This window comes from Protobothrops mucrosquamatus, unplaced genomic scaffold, assembly GCF_001527695.2.
Source record: "Protobothrops mucrosquamatus isolate PMUCROS unplaced genomic scaffold, P.Mucros_1.0 scaffold13, whole genome shotgun sequence".
NCBI lineage: Eukaryota > Metazoa > Chordata > Lepidosauria > Squamata > Viperidae > Protobothrops > Protobothrops mucrosquamatus.
The window spans coordinates 504,203-520,220 of NW_015386400.1; the positions used below are offsets into that span (position 1 = coordinate 504,203).

Consider the following 16,018-nt stretch of genomic DNA (forward strand, 5'->3'; position numbering starts at 1 on the left):
GGGGGGAATAAAAACCAACCCCCCCACCCCCTACCCCCCGCTGCCAATCCTCAACAGAAATGCTCACAGCAATGAAAACTTCGGACAGGAGGAAGAGCGCCGTCGGGCAGGCAGGCAGGTGTCTTGCTCGGCTGTGTCTTGGGGGGGCACTTTTTCCAGTGCCATTGTAACTTCGAACAGTCACTAAGCGAACTGTTGTAAGTCGAGGACTACCTGTACTTTATCACTTTTTTCCTTTTTTGGGGGGGGGCAAGTTTTTGACACCTTGCTAGCAACTGGTGGTACTCGGATATTGCCATATCCTAAAAATGGTACAATGGGTGAAAAGGTTGAAAAGCCCTGGACTAGAAGACCTCCAAGGTCCCTTCCAGCTCTGTTCTGATTAATTCAAAGTAAGTTATTTTTCTCATCTAAATCATATAACAACTATAATCAAATATGTGTGCATGCAGGTATTCATATATTAATGTGTACATTGTAGTCAATATTTCATTCTTATTGACTTTTCAACTAGATAGTTCCCCAAAAAAACAAAACAGTAAAATGATGCTAGAACAGAACAAAATTACACAAATATACATTCATTCGGTTAAGGACTAGGATAGCTTAGTCTTAACATGCTATCTGGGAGATTCTGGGAATTGAAATCCAAATATCTTAAAATTTGCAACGTTGGGAAACATTGCTTTAGATGGTTTAACATCTTAGTTTTTTATTCTCCTTGTGGATCTTCATCACTCCATGGTAATATTAAATATATTATATTTATTTTTGTCTTCATTCCACTTGAACTTTTGGGAATATTGACTTTGGCATGGTATTAAAGGACAAGTGAGGCTTTCAGTCAAGTAAAAATCATGTGATCTTTTTTCATAGCTTGCTTGCATTCTGCAGAGTAGACATTTGCTATATTTTTCTTTCTCTTACTCCTAATTTATTGCTTGGATGGCTAGAGAATCCTTTCACCTTTCATTTTCATGTAATTGAGAAAATAATGTGAAGAAAAATTCTGCAGAAATTCTGCTTTTTCCTCTGCAGTTTGAATGTCTCCATATTTTTGCTATTTCTCTTGATGAGCTCTATTTAGAGACTCTTCAGTGCAGCTTTGCTTTCAACTTTTTTTTAAAGTCCTCCTTTTTAATTAGCAGCTCACAAATATAGCTGTTGTTAGAAAAGGGAGAGAAGATCATATGGGAACTGACAGAACGAGGTGAAAACAGCTTCCGCATCTTAGACACTGAGCTTAATTTTGTGCATCTGGTAAGAAAAAATTGTTGCCATCCAGAAGGTGTATAATAATTAATTGCTATAATTTGTCAGGAATTTAAGGTATGTTATATATGGGAGGCTATTTGTTGTCATATGTCATTTCCTTCTTGGCACCACAAAAATAAAACAGCTTTTTAAAGCATAAGGGATTTTGAAATGGCCATTCTGCAGTAAACTATTTTAATTGCTTTAAAATGGTGTGGCTTTGTCTTCTTCCCTTTTCCTGTATTCTATGTATTTTCCTTTGGAAAATGTGTCACACTTGTAGCTTTTGCAGGATAAATGTGTGTGTGTGTGGGAGATTGTTTTAGAAACCCTTTCCATGAGGAATTTTGTGTCCTTAACTTTTGTACCAAATCTAACTTCCTTTATTAGCTAATTTATCTATCATATTTTATCCCCTGCTGGGAAATCCGTGCAGCATTTGAATGAATTTTGTTTCATGCTCTTTGGGACAGCCTTCCATTTATTACTCAGAGGCAGCTCTGTACTTGAAAAGGGGATTGTTTACTGGATGCCTTCACTCTACATTCTGCCAGTTTTAATGGCTACATTGTCCAAAATGGGAATTCCTGAACTCATAAGGAGGCATGGAATCAGGGCAAGAAGGTCACATATTCTGAATAATAAAGTCACTTCCCAGCCCCTTTCCCAATTCAGAGATAAATTTAGATTTACATATTGGGGGGGAATCAGGAAGTGGATGAAACAATGCAAAGAGCTTCTCTTTTAACTTCTGGTCATTTAGAATCCTCTCATATCAATTCATCTTGACCGTTATGGTATAGCATGGGTCTTAATGAATAGAAAGTGGAATGAAACAACATCTTGGGGAAAAAAAAGAGATCGCTATAAGTGAAGATAATACTGGGGAAATTTAATTCAGGGACTGCAATTATGGGGTAAAACAGTTGCTAAACTTTGATGTATTGGTGAGAGAGGGGGGAGGAGAAGTAAAGATATAAACTGAATGGGAAATCACCATTCTGTCTTCCTTTGTCTGGAAGTTTACATCCTTTGCCCATTAAATCTAGTTCTTTAAGGTCTAAATCAAATATAATAATGGTATTTTATAATGTGTGAACAAGAGACAATTTCAATAATCTTGGTTATAAACACACTCAAGAGCATTGCAGAACAGCATACACTTGCTGTAAAATTTGGCTGCACATCCTCTTAATCAAGAGCCTTCATTTATCTGAAACAGCAAAGCCAAAGCTAAGGAAAGCATTCAAGAAAGTTAATTTGAAAAGCAACATTGCACTGAATATTATTTTTTTGTCCAGATTGCATCTGTTTTCCCTTGTTCTACTTCTTTCTGTAGGAGAACAAATATCTATGATTTTCCAGTCCATTTGCATGGACTGTTAGATACTTATAAAGTTATAAGAAAGAAACCAGGCTGTCAAGAAGGAAACCAGACCATCAAAGAACACAAGTGGCTGGACACTATCAAAGCTGACACCAGCCAGAGCATAGAAAAACTCAAAGAAATAGTGCAAGATGAGAAGATGTGGCAAGATCTCACCCATCAAACTATCAAGAGTCGGACTCAAGTAAAAGGATAACATCATCACCATCAAAGTTACAAGATGAAGATGCAGTCCCGTGCTGGCTAGGGATTTCTGGAAATTGAAGTCCATGCGCCTTCAAGCTGCCAATATTGAGAAACACTGTATTATACTAGAATAAGAAAAAGATAATATGCTACTTTATACTGCAAATATACTTCCCTCCCTTCCCTTGTCAGAAGATGAAAAAAAAACGCATGTGAAATTGAATGACTCTAAGAACCATAAAACCAAAATAGATCCATCAGCCCTTCGAGGTAGCCAAGTAGGGAAACAGCTTTGAATAGAAATGGAATTCTATTTTATTGATATAGGTTACAGTAATAAAATCTTGAAAGCTTGTCATATTTTCCTCCATCCCATTTACATCAAAAAGAATTCTGGTGAATTCACTATATATTTCTAATGTTCTCTTCTATTCCCAGACCTAGGTCAGGTTTTGCTAACTGCTGCATTCTTTCTCCAAACTTATCTCTCTGGTTCTCTATAACATATCTTAACCAAGTTATATTGCATTAATATTTCTTTCAACTTTAGTAGTTGATTATTAGTAAACTCAACCAACTACTTTGAGTCTTTCAAGACTTTTAACTTATTAGTAGACACAGAAATCTGCAATGCTCCACATTTTTTCAGATGCCAGCAGTGAGTCTTAAATCTGTATTATTATGTCTTGATTTGAGATCAAAACACACCATATTTGTAACACATAACAGTTGGATGAGTGCATGCCTAAAAGATGTGGAACATTTAGATGTTTAAAAACATATTACAGGATCACAGTCTTGCATTCATAGACTGGCTGTAGTCCCATTTTCTCCCTCTGGGGAGGTGAACCGCTCTTTCTCTATCACTCCCATAAGGATTTGTCTGCTTTCACTAAAGCAGTAGGTGAAAATTACAGCATTTATTACATATCATCCAAGTATTTAGAAGAAGAAAGGAAGGTAAGCCTGAACGTTTTTCCTAGAACTAAACATATGCTATTCAACATTATTTTATTTTTCTGCCCTCTTTATTATCTTGTAAAAAGTTTTAAAACTTCAGCCAGTAGATGTCTCTGTTTTCCTGGTCTCAGATTATCTATACCTGGTTTCTTAATTAATTAATTCATTAATATAATCTGTAAGCATATAGAAAGAAGTAATCCCAGTTACTGTTTTCTGGAACATCAGTGTATGAAAAATGTACTTAGGACTCTGCGTCCAACCTTTATATCCCTTAATACTCAAGCCTAAAACTGGGCGGATAATAGGATTCTTCATCCTTGCTGCCAATTCTCTCCACGTCTTTCCTGGTACACATCTCAAGCAATTCCAAGCCAAACGGCTGGTATTCTTTCTAAGGCAGCCTCTGCAAGGTGACATGAAGCCCCTATTTCTCCCTTCCTCCTCCCAGAGATTCAGCACTGGACAGCTCCCTTCTGCTCACCTAGTGGCTGTCTCGTGATTGACAGCTGAAGCGGCCATAGAGCGCTCAAGGCATTCGGAGCTCACCTATGAGGGCGAGTTGCGGAAGGGAGGGGAGGTAAGAAGGGGTTGGCCATGTGGGTTAGAGCTGTCTAGTTAACAGGCAAGGAAGGAGGGGGAGTTAAGGCTGAGCTGGGAAAGCCCGGCGCTCCGGCCAGCGGGCATCTGCCCCCGAAAAACATCCCCTCCCAGAAGTCCCTCACGGCCCTGCCACTCTCGCTCCATCCCTCTCCTTCTCGGCTGTCCGGTGCACGAACCGCAGCTCTCTCCTGTCCCCTCAGGGAACGATGCCCGGAGACTGCGAGAGCGAGTCTGGATCCTTTGCGCGGCTGAGTAGCGAAGCGGGAGGACGCGCCGCTTGATCGAGAATGGAGCAGCGGCGGCAGCGAGAGGAGGACCGCGAAGCAGGTCTTTAAAATACCTTCTACAAGCGTTGTCAGCGGCAGATGGGGGATATAAAGACCTAAGCGGGCCAACGGTAGCTTCTCCCTGTAGCAAGGCGCGATGTAACCTGGTCTCTGAGCCAGGCGCCGCCTGCGTAATTGCCAGAACTTGCCCCACCAGAGAAAGCTCGCTGGACCATTGCTACAGGTGATTCGGATTCTCCCCCTCCCTCTCTTCCCCCCCAATCCCCAAGTTCACTTGGAGCATCCTGCTCCACGAATTTTGCTTTCTTGTCTTTTTGCCAATGCTGTTGAAGTACTCACGTTTTTAAAACAAATTGGAAGTGGGTTGGGTCCAGAACTTGAGAGAAGACGTTTTTCTTAGCTGAGTGGAAAAGATGGATTTGCTGTGGCTTCTTCCCATCTTACTCCTTGCTCACTTTGGGTATGTGATTGATGCCAATCAAGGACCAATGGAGCCTGGTAAAGGGAAAGCAATGAAGGAGAAGCCGTCTGTTTATAATCATGGCAAGAAGGTGGATGTTCCTTTCTCTCCTTGGAGCAGATCAAGGGAAGAGAACCTAATATTGGCCCAGAGAATGTCCCAGGAGATTCCTCAAACCGTGGCTTCATTCCTGTATACTGGTGATTCTTGGGAACTGAAGCAGGCCAACTGCTCTGGGCGCTATGAGCTGACGAGTTTGGCTGGAAAGTCTCGCTTGGCCTCACACCCATCACTGCATGGAGCTCTAGATACTCTTCTCCATGCAATCAACTTTCTCAACATGATTCTGCAGAGCAATAAATCCCATGAACAGAACTTGCAGGAAGACATTGAGTGGTACCAAATTTTGATCCGAAGCCTGCTGGAAGGAGATCCCAATATCTCCAGGGCTGCCATCACCTTCAACCTAGAGCCCTTGTCCTCTGTCCCTCAAATCTTTCTCCAAGCCAGTCGTCAGAATAACCAGATCCTGCTGCAGGACTTATCTTCAGTGGCTCATCAGTTGGCCAATGTGTCTAGTGAAACTGAGTGGTTCCATAGTCTGAAGCGCAGGTGGAGGCCCCATCAACATCGAAAGGTCTCAAATTCTGGTTCTAAGGCCCAGGAAGGCAGCTTGAAAAAAAGAAATGGACATCACCCTGCAGAGAAGACTCATATCAAGTGGTCCTCCCCGTACCTGGAGTGTGAAGATGGAAATTACAAACCTATCTGGCTAGTTACATTGTCTGCTGCTTTTTATGGGTTGCAGCCAAATCTCCTTCCTGAATTCAGGTAGGAGTTCTGAATTTTATTAGACTATTGATCTTCAAAAGCACATCCGAATTAGCAGTAACTTCACTGAGGATTAATTCAGTGAACTTCTGTTCACTGAAAGAATAGCAAATATGAACAAAACTCAGTCTTAGCCTGTAGATGATAATACTTTAGCAATCTATAGTGCAATCCTACACATATGTGCCAAGGTATAAGTTCCTTGGAACTAGCAGAATTTATTCTTAGAATATAGATATATCTTTAATATACATGTTGGACTTCACATCTCATTTTTAAAAGTGTAGAAGAAGCTTTCTTTTTTTAAAAAAAGTGCCAGTTTGAAGTTAGCAACACACTCCTCAAGAGATGAAAGTCCTTTGGTGTTTTTTCCATGGACTCTGATGTGGGATTACTACGTTAGAGAAAATCCCCATATAACCAAACATGGAAAGCTTAAGAAAAATGGAAGCAGAAGTACATGCTTCCTCATGATAGGTTCAAGTCCCAGTCCCAGTGTGCAATCAGTGAATTCTCTTGCTGTAAGTAGAAGTAAAATGCCAGTGTTGTGCTCTAGCTAAGTTTATTGGGGCTAAATTCCATAGACTGTAAAAGAGCTGAAGTTAATCCAGGCTGGCCTGAGTCACTAGTTACAATGAGATGATACTCAGTACAGTTCGCTAAAGTAAGTTTCACATTGTTTACAGGGTTTGTTCTATAATGGGGGTGGGGAATTTGTAGTCTCCCAATGTCATTCCACAGCATTTTTCAAGAAGCCCAAACAGTATATCATGATGTGGGATGTTGGGAACTGTAGTTCACCTTTTCTTGGAGATCTCAAAGATCTCCAATATTGTAACCACAGTAATGGTTAATTTATTCTGGATTAGAGCTTCAACAGTAAGTGCTTTTGCCCAGTCTTGCCCAGTTTAAACTAACTCTAACCTCCTCTCCTCCCCCAATTTCTATTTTTGCTATTTACATTTTCAAATATCTGTTCAGGAGGCCCTTAATATCCATTATATTAACAGCAGCAAAAAAATGCTAATGTAGCCAGAAAATCATTTTTTTAAAATGCATTAGTAGAGGTATACACTAGCTATATTTATGCAAAATGATTAACCTGGTTACTGAATTCATTTTCTGGGCTTGCATAACAGAGAGACCATAAATTAACCACATGACCTGGTTGGATATATTGTGTGAAAACACCTATGATACTGAGCTGCAAACAACAGGCTTTGTCAGGTCTGGCCATTCCCCAGCTTTCAATTGGTCAGGCATTTCAACTAGGAAAGGAAATCTTGCTTCCTGTTTATAGAAAGCTGTTTAGGAACACAAGCATATCCTTACATCCCAGATTCAATTGTGAGCTACCTCTAAATGTTCTAATCTTTCAGCTCCTCCAAGCCCTTCTGCTGGTTTCTGCCCTTTTTCCTTCATTGTTGTAGATGCTCACAGATTTTGCCTGGACTGTGCATGTATGTGTATATGTATATGTGGTGTACACACACACACACACACACACACACACACATTAATTGTTTGTAGTGGCTTTCCTCCAGAAGTATGTTGCTTTGATCAGAGTGAAGCATTATATTTGCCTATGTAGTGTACAATCAATAATATTTATACAAACTTATGATGATGTCCTGCATATTTGCTCAGGCCTATTGAAATAGAAGCCTCTTTAAATAAAAGTTTTAAATATGTTTTTTAAGATTCCAAAGGGATTGAGAGGTGCTATTCACCCTCTGGAGTACTTTTGCTCCAGTATCATAATAAAGTCATCCAAATAACTTTCAAATATTTCATGAGAGTTATATTAAAATAGGTTATAGCCTATTTTTACGAAAGGCTGAGAATTATGCAATTGTGGAATTACAAAGGAACATATAGGCCCTTATGTTTTACCTTCTGTACCATGCAAGAATCCAGATTAAAGCACCCTTGTAACTTCCTTCCTTCCTTCCTTCCTTCCTTCCTTCCTTCCTTCCTTCCTTCCTTCCTTCCTTCCTTCCTTCCTTCCTTCCTTCCTTCCTTCCTTCCTTCTTTCTTTCTTTCTTTCCTTCCTTCTTCCCTCCCTCCCTCCCTCCCTTCCTTCTCAGTTGCACTGGAGCTTTCTTTGGCTTCTTGCTATTTTTGTCAGTAAGTCGTAACCTGGGAGGCATCACCATCAGAGATCCTTCAGTTTGGATTAGAAAATATGTACAACCAATTGCAAAGCTAATTTTTGCAGAATTTTTCTGAATGTCAAATACATTTTACCATTATGAAAGGAGTAGGTAGATTACTATTCAATCATTATTTCTATAGATGCCTCACTTCTGATATCTCTTTGCATGAGTATATCCTGATTAAAGTGTAATCACATGCTGTGGAATTCCATGGATATTTCCGTTTTGGATATAACTACTACTATTAATAATTTCATTCTTAAACTAACAATATTGACTGTGGTGGTTTGAATAGTAATCCAACCTTATAAACTTTGTTAACGCAATATGTGCAGACCAACTGCCCAGTAGAGGTCATCGTGGTAACAACTGCAAAATATTTTCTAGTTACAAAGTTTAATCTTGGCCACAACCCAGTTAATCAACACATAATTTCTTCTCTTAACTCAAAGATGTTATCTGAAAAAAAAACAGCTGAGAAATTTTAACACTGTTCTTGTTTTCTTGGAAGGATATTCTTCAGGAATGCTAGCATATGCATGAGCTATGTTTGGAGAGTTTTTCTAATTTGAGAAAATTTTTCATAATTTTGCAGCAATGTTGCAAACATTTTTCTTTTCACAACCACTCACATTAACAGTTTGCAATTGTAGGAAAGATCTATCAGTAATTTTATAATGCAACTGAAATTATGATGAGAAACAGAATTAAAGATTGATGATGCAAAAACATTTTAAAAGTCTCCTGTAGGGCATAACCAGTATCGGTAGCTTCTTCACATAATCCCAGAAGCATTTCTTTGGCATCCCCCAAGTGTCTTAACTGCTGTTGTTTTTTCAACATTCAGGATTTTTCATGAACTAAACAGCATCTCACCAGCTGCCTAAGTACAAAAACTGCTATCCATCCATCCATCCATCCATCCATCCATTCTTGTCTTTGCTTCACTGTGTTTGTTTTCATGGTGAAATGGCTGGTGGAGGAGGGGAAGAACCATCTGGTCATCTCTCATTTGATTGAATTATAGAGTTGCTTTTGATAACCTGCAGAGCCATGGAATAGAAGGTTGTGGCATCATCCCAAATAAGTGCCAGCCAAATGTATAGAAGAGGCCATAGACATCAGGAAGAAAAAACATGCTTTATATATTGATTTCCCAATTCACGACAAACTAATCTATCTGTTTTAATAGATTAAATATCAATGCAAGCTTGGGATGGGATGGAGCTTTCTTGACTTTTATAACTGCACAGGTCTCAACCTTCAAGAGCTATTCTAAGGAGACCAGAAAGGCCAGGGGACCTTTCTCTTATTTGATCATTATTAATTGAATTAATTGAATTGATTGACTACATTGTCCATTTTAAAGATCTAATGTACTAGTATTATCAATGGGTCTAATTGTATTCAGTACACTAATTCATCTGGAATTTTTATGAATGATAGATTACTTGGATGCTTCATTTTTGGATTTTTGGAAACTGCTGAAAATCCTTGGAATATCTGATGGTACACAAATGCAATCAATGGAAAAAAAAAAGGAATTTTGAGACCAGGTCATGGGCACTCTCCTAAAATGTTGGCAGGCATGACTGGTCCATTCATAGTCTGGTTGACCTGTGGAATTTAGACACTGCAGCAGCTTAGTTCTGTAGAATATTACTTGCTATATCATTGCTTTTTGCAATTCTTATCTTAGACTTCTCCCTTCCCTCCATGGGACTTTTTTGATTTCAGAAGAATTCCTGGAACTAAAAATAACATTGGAGATGGCGGTGCTTTGTTTTCTAACATAAAGTCTTCCCATTTAAAAACTATTGCTTTAAAATGCAATGTATCAAGTAAGGCAGAGAATCGGATAAGTATGAAAGGGAAGGACTCATTAGCACCTCAAGATTCACATTGTAGTTTTCTACAAATAAACAAGTCATCGGAGAATTGTAGCTTGTTTTATGTTTTTGTTTATTTCGGAATAACCTCTGCAGAAATGGTTAGAGTTAGGTTCCTGCAGGGCCAAATTGCTGACTTTATTTATTTATTTATTTGTCATGTTTACATAGCTGCCCATCTCACAAACAAGTGATTCTGGATGGCATAGAGCAAAGCTAAATTCTTATTCAAATAAGAATTAATATTATTACTTTATTATTATTATTAAAAACTTTTAAATTTATCAAAGGCACAAAACTAAAAATTAAAAAAAAAACGTTAGGCAAAGAGTAGGTATTGGTTATACTGGAGCCATCTTAATATTTCATCAGTTCCCTGAAGTCCAGAGGCCTAACAACATATCCAGGTCTTGAGGGAATTCCAGAAAGATAAAAGGAATGAAGCCACCTTCACTTCAAGGGGAAGAGTGTTCCATAAAGGGGAAGCCAAAGCAGAAAAAGCTTTCTGCCTAGGACCTGCCAAATGAAGCTCCTAGCTGATGGGATCCTCAGCTTGTCCTCTCTGCTGAATCTCTTCTGAGTTATCTCTGCTGGGTTATATTAGTCTACAGAGATTACATTTGTCTTGAAAAGTGATAACCTTACTTTTTATCCACGATTCTCAGAAGGAGTTATTTGTTCCCTTCAGAGTCACTGGCCAATGGGCTGAGATTTTATTCAGGGAGGAGAAGCAAACATTGTCTGCTCTTGTTTCTCTTTCTTTCTTGCTAGTGAAGATGATTCACATGAAGCCCTAAATTAGCCCTTTATATAGTTATGAACTGCAAAGCAGAGATAGCCATGCTTCAGATAAGTCCTGGAAATCTTTTTAATCTGGTTTTAAGATGGTATAATAGCATGTGGGAAAGACCTTAGGGGCCTGGAAGAAGAGATGCTATCTAGAGAACAGCCAGATAAAAGAGACTACAGCTCACAGCTGGGTACTGGGCAGGGCACAAAGCTCAAAAGAGACCTTCCCTAGTTTCTCAGGAAAATTGCTCTTTCAGACTTGCAAGACTTTTGTTACTGAAGCTTTACAATAAAGGAAAAATATCATTTTCTTAGCTTATATTGCCATGTTTCCTCTCTGGCCAGCCTGGTAACATTGATAGATTGGAACACCACCTCAAGTCAAGCTTAATTCATAGAATTACCTAGAGAAGTTCACATTGTTTTTACCAACCAGATGGATTTGGTTTGCCATTCCCTTCCAAATCTAGCCCATAGTTTGGATTTCTAATGTATCCCATCCAAATATGAAACTTGGTTCAGCTCCTGTTCATATACTTTTCTTGGCAAAACTCTGGTTATTATTACTTCCCTATGATATTTTTTTCACTTGTCAGCCTCTCTGATTCCCTGGTGGTCTCTCATCAAAGAACCAAATGAAGTGAATATACTTAGGGGTTTGTTTGTTTGTTTGATCCATCATGTTAAGATTGCTACCACTTGTTTAGACTAATCTTGTTCTCTCTGACCTTAAATAAGTGAGTAAAGATATGTTTAAAGAAAAATAGTGAGCATCCTGTGTTGCTGTTCTGTAGATATTCTAGAAAGAATATTGGCAAATACTCTGTCTGTTCCTAGCAACCTCATTTTTTTTTTACTTGTGCCAGTGCTGGCATTAATATTAGGCAGAATGATATATTATATCTATAAATGACCAATCTTCCATTTTGTTCTTTCCAATGATGGCAGCTTATGCAGCCATTTGTGAAATGTTCGCTATTGAAATTCAAGGGCACAATTTCTGGAAATTTAGAAAAGCAGGATTGAGGATCACACAAGTCTGCTCCTGCAGTTGCTCAAACCCTGGATTACAGAAAGGCAGATTTTACCACTCTTGGTGAAGTTTGCTCCATTGCAAAAAAGTTAGTCTGTCCACAGATTCTGTTGGATTCCAGTCTGTTCTTGAAGAAGTTTTCTTGAAGCTGACTGTCACTCCATCAGTGGCATGACTGATGCATAGAATAACAGCCTCCTTGGAAGCTTGACACAGTAGCTACTGAATGCCCAACAGTTTAGAATTTAGAGTGGTCATGGATGCTCTAAACCAGGGGTAGGCAATCTTGGCTCTTTTATGACTCATGGACTTCAACTCCCAGAATTCCTAAGTCAGCTGCTGACTCAGGAATTTAGGTTGAAGTCCATGAGTCATAAAAGAGTGAGGGAAGATTGAGCCATAGTAGAGCAGGTTAAGAAACAAATCCAGCTGGATATAGTGGAGATTTCATAAGGTCTATGCTGTGCCTCTCAGGAAGAGCATTCTGTCTCTATAAACAATGAAGGCTGATATTAGGCCGATAACCCAAGTTCTTGCTGATGCTCATATGCCACCTGAGCTCCATTTTGAATACTTTGCACTATTTTTCTTAGATAACATCACTTAGATGTCTATTGGGATAGATATCACTTGGAACGATGTCAGATTTTGAATTATCATCCTTACCCTGATGATACTCAACTATACTTCTTCTGGATCCAGTCTTTGGAAATCATCCCAAGCTCTGTAGGTATCCAGGCTTTAAGGAACTGGATATGGGAGAATAAGATGAAACTAATTTCAGGATTTAGAGCAGGGGTCTTCAAACTTGGCCCTTTTATGACTTGTGGACTTCAACTCCCAGAATTCCTCAGCCAGGCCTGAGCAATTCTGGGAGTTGAAGTCCACAAGTCATAAAAGGGCCAAGTTTGAAGACCCCTGATTTAGGTTTCAGAACATATTTCTGTTCAGGGCAGAGTTGCAATCCCCTTTAAGGAGAAGGTTGAAGTTTAGTGGTCTTTGGGGATCCAGCACTAATACCAAACAGCCCCATAATATCAGTAGCAAGGAGACTTGCCGTTTTCCCATTCTGAAATTATAAAAACGTTCAGCTGATGTGTCAATCTCAGTGAAAAGTGTGGTTTTTGTGACTCTCTTGGATTATTGGCAGGATAGTTCTTAAGCTCTGCCCAGATCTCTGCTAGACCACATTGAAACAATTTCATTGAATGCTTATTGTCTTCTGAGATACTACAATCTAGGACTGGGCTCAGATGTATTTATTTTTGCAAGGCCATTTAATTCCATAGTTCAAACTTTTATATTCTCTGTTTGCTATTGCTACTGCTGCTGGTAGTATTATTATTTATCTATATTTTGATGGATGCCAGCTTTGTTTTCCTTTACCCCTGTAAGCTACCCAGAACTATTAATAGAGTCAGTGATGCGTAACTTTTCTAAATAAATAAATAATAGGTAGGATAATTTCCTCTGAATATTTACTAGCTGAATCTTATAGCTGAATTGAATGTTCAGAATGTTTAAAAGATACTATGGAAGAGGAACAGTTTTTACCAGACAAAACAGTGTGATTTGAAAGTGACTTTAATAATAAAAGGCTACAAAAATAACATGGAAGAAAATGCTAAACTGATTTCATACAAATGAAATCAGCTGATGTCTTAATAATTAAAGGTATAGAAATAACAAACCAAAAGAGTGACCTGGATAACTTTCCTATATTGGACTTACAAAAGATCTTGTTAAAGTTTTGAAGAATTTTTTGAGAAGGGACAAAGACATTTTTTTTAAAAAAATCAAGATTTAGGTCTATTTGAAGATTCTAAAGATCATTACTGATAAAAATAAAAGGAAGAATATAAAGTTAATTTATTTGATCAAGGTTAAATAGCTACAGTATGTTATTATCTCTGGTAAACCTTAATAGAATGTTGCTAACCAGGACTGAACCATGAATATTTGTTTAAATATTAAATATTTGTTTATACATGAAAATGAGATATGAGAAGAAGAGATAATTTGTTGAATTTTAAAAAAATTGATGGTGCCAAAATTATGCTTCTTATGAGGGGGAAGTAATTTCTTTATCTTTATCTTTTCTTTTTCTTTACTATATATATATTTTCCTTTTCTGTTTTTCTTTGTTGTTTCCTTTTCTGCACTATTTTTTATTTTTATTTTTTTATTATATATTTGTTCTTACCTTTCTAATTTTACTAGAAAAATAAAAAATTCAATTAAGGTGATCCATTCACATTCGGAAAGAATAAAAACAAAGGGGAAAAATATTCCCGTATCATCATATTATTACTATTAATCACCACACATGCCTTCAAAAATAGGCTTTTAATTTCTGTTTCTCAATGTAACTGAATGATAATGATGCTTTAAAACATCTCCAAACTCCTCTGGTAAGTCTCTTAAGAGTAAAAGAAATGAAATATTCATCTTTGTCCCCTTAAAAAAATGTGGCACTGAATTTTTCCTTCTCAAAAAAGCCTCTGTGCACCATCTGTTAGGGACATATTAAAATTCTTCCTGATTTGCTTTTTCCCATTTCATTGCTTGGAAGGAGAGATGTAACCTTTCAATAAATAAGGCACCAACGTTTGATATCCTTTCCAGCTTATCGCGGAGTTCCAACATGTAAAGCAAAATGTGCTGCACATTTTAAATTGTTATTTTAATTTTTCTCTTTTCAAAGGGAACAAGCTGTTTTCACATTTAAGGGCAAGGGTAGGAAGATCTGATTGGCAAGAAATCAAGCAAGATTTATAATGCCCAGGTGTTTAACAATAAGCAGTAGTAAAATGAGTCTTAGCTTAAGGCTCCAAAGCATTGCTAGAATTCTGGAATTGGAGAGGGTGAAACCAAGAACTGGATTATTTTGATTTTCTTTTTTTGTTTCTGACCCTTGAAGCAAATCAATGGACTCTAAATTCTTTAATACTGAAATATTTCATATGTGTTGAACCTTGCCCTGTGGAACAGGTACAAGCAATGCACTTTATCATTTATTGCCATCCAATGAAGAAAAAGCACTTAACTTTCTATATAGCTTTTAAAAGATGAATGAGTTATGATTTGAAGAGACATTATTTTGGGTACTTCGGCTTAAGTATTTAGGGCATTAAAGGTAGCAGCAGTATTTGGACTTGGCTTGGAAACAGACAATCTCCCTAGTGAAGATCTGGACCGGTATCTGGAAAGTCCCGATACTAATACATCCTCAACTGTGGAAGGTCATTTTCTGGGCAAGTCTTTCTCTCTCAGTCCAACCTTCCACAGAGTGCTGTAATGCAATAAAACAAAAATAAAAAAATCGCATTGTAAGAAGCTCCTTTAGTGCCACATTTTGAGCTCTAGTGCAAAAGGTGGGATACAAAGTTAATCAATACATAACTTGTATGTCTTAATCCAGTGTTGGCTGGGAAATTCTGGGAGTTGAAGTTCACACCTCTTAGAGTTGATAAGGTTGAAAAACACTGCCAGCGTTTTAATAAGTGCTTTCAAAATGGAAGCTTTCAGGTTATCTTTAATGCTAGTCTTATGGTCCACCTTTTATATAATCCATCTGGAAGGCTACCATGGCATATAGATCACGGTGGCCAACTCCCTCTCTTTCCCGTGAAGGGATGCAGTGAGCTAGCCGGGTAAAAACACTTGGAATTTTGGAGTTTTTGAGACTGCTTCACCAGAAGTGCCCAAACTTTCTCTTAGCTCTCAGCGGCATTTCTTTGCATCTGAAATGCTCTTCTTGGAGCGAGGAGTTGCTACTCATCCTCATATCACAAGCTGAAAATAATTTTGGCTCAATTTAATGAAAGAGAAAATAATTCAAGGCTTTTTTATATGTGAATGTAGGAAGGTACAATAATATCCAGTCTTCACATTTAACAAGTCTTGCCTACCTGCATAAAGAAATATTCAATCTTTGCTATGTTTCCCTGATTAATAAAATTAGCCAAGCAATAATAAGAAAAAGAAAATATGTAAAAAAATAACAAGCTTCTCTGATTCAGTTACTGGGAAATTCCTGGCTATACCCAGGGCCATGTAATATATCTGAAGGCACATTAGAAACTAGCATATTCTCACTGTCAAGATAGATTTCAGATCAGATAATGGCAAATGGTCCCAAATGGTCCTTGGGGATTCCCTTCTACAGGTGGATACTAATTCA

The 16,018-nt window shown here is 38.0% G+C and overlaps 1 protein-coding gene across 1 annotated transcript in view; it reads left to right on the top strand.

Annotated features, from left to right (window-relative positions):
• The first annotated feature begins 5,090 nt into the window (after positions 1–5,090).
• Positions 5,091–16,018, top strand: part of GPR158 (G protein-coupled receptor 158) — a 131,292-nt gene continuing 120,364 nt past the window's right edge. Inside the window, exon 1 of the mRNA XM_015810670.1 lies at positions 5,091–5,968. Coding sequence (XP_015666156.1) covers positions 5,091–5,968 — 878 coding nt within the window. The remainder of the gene's footprint in view (positions 5,969–16,018) is intronic.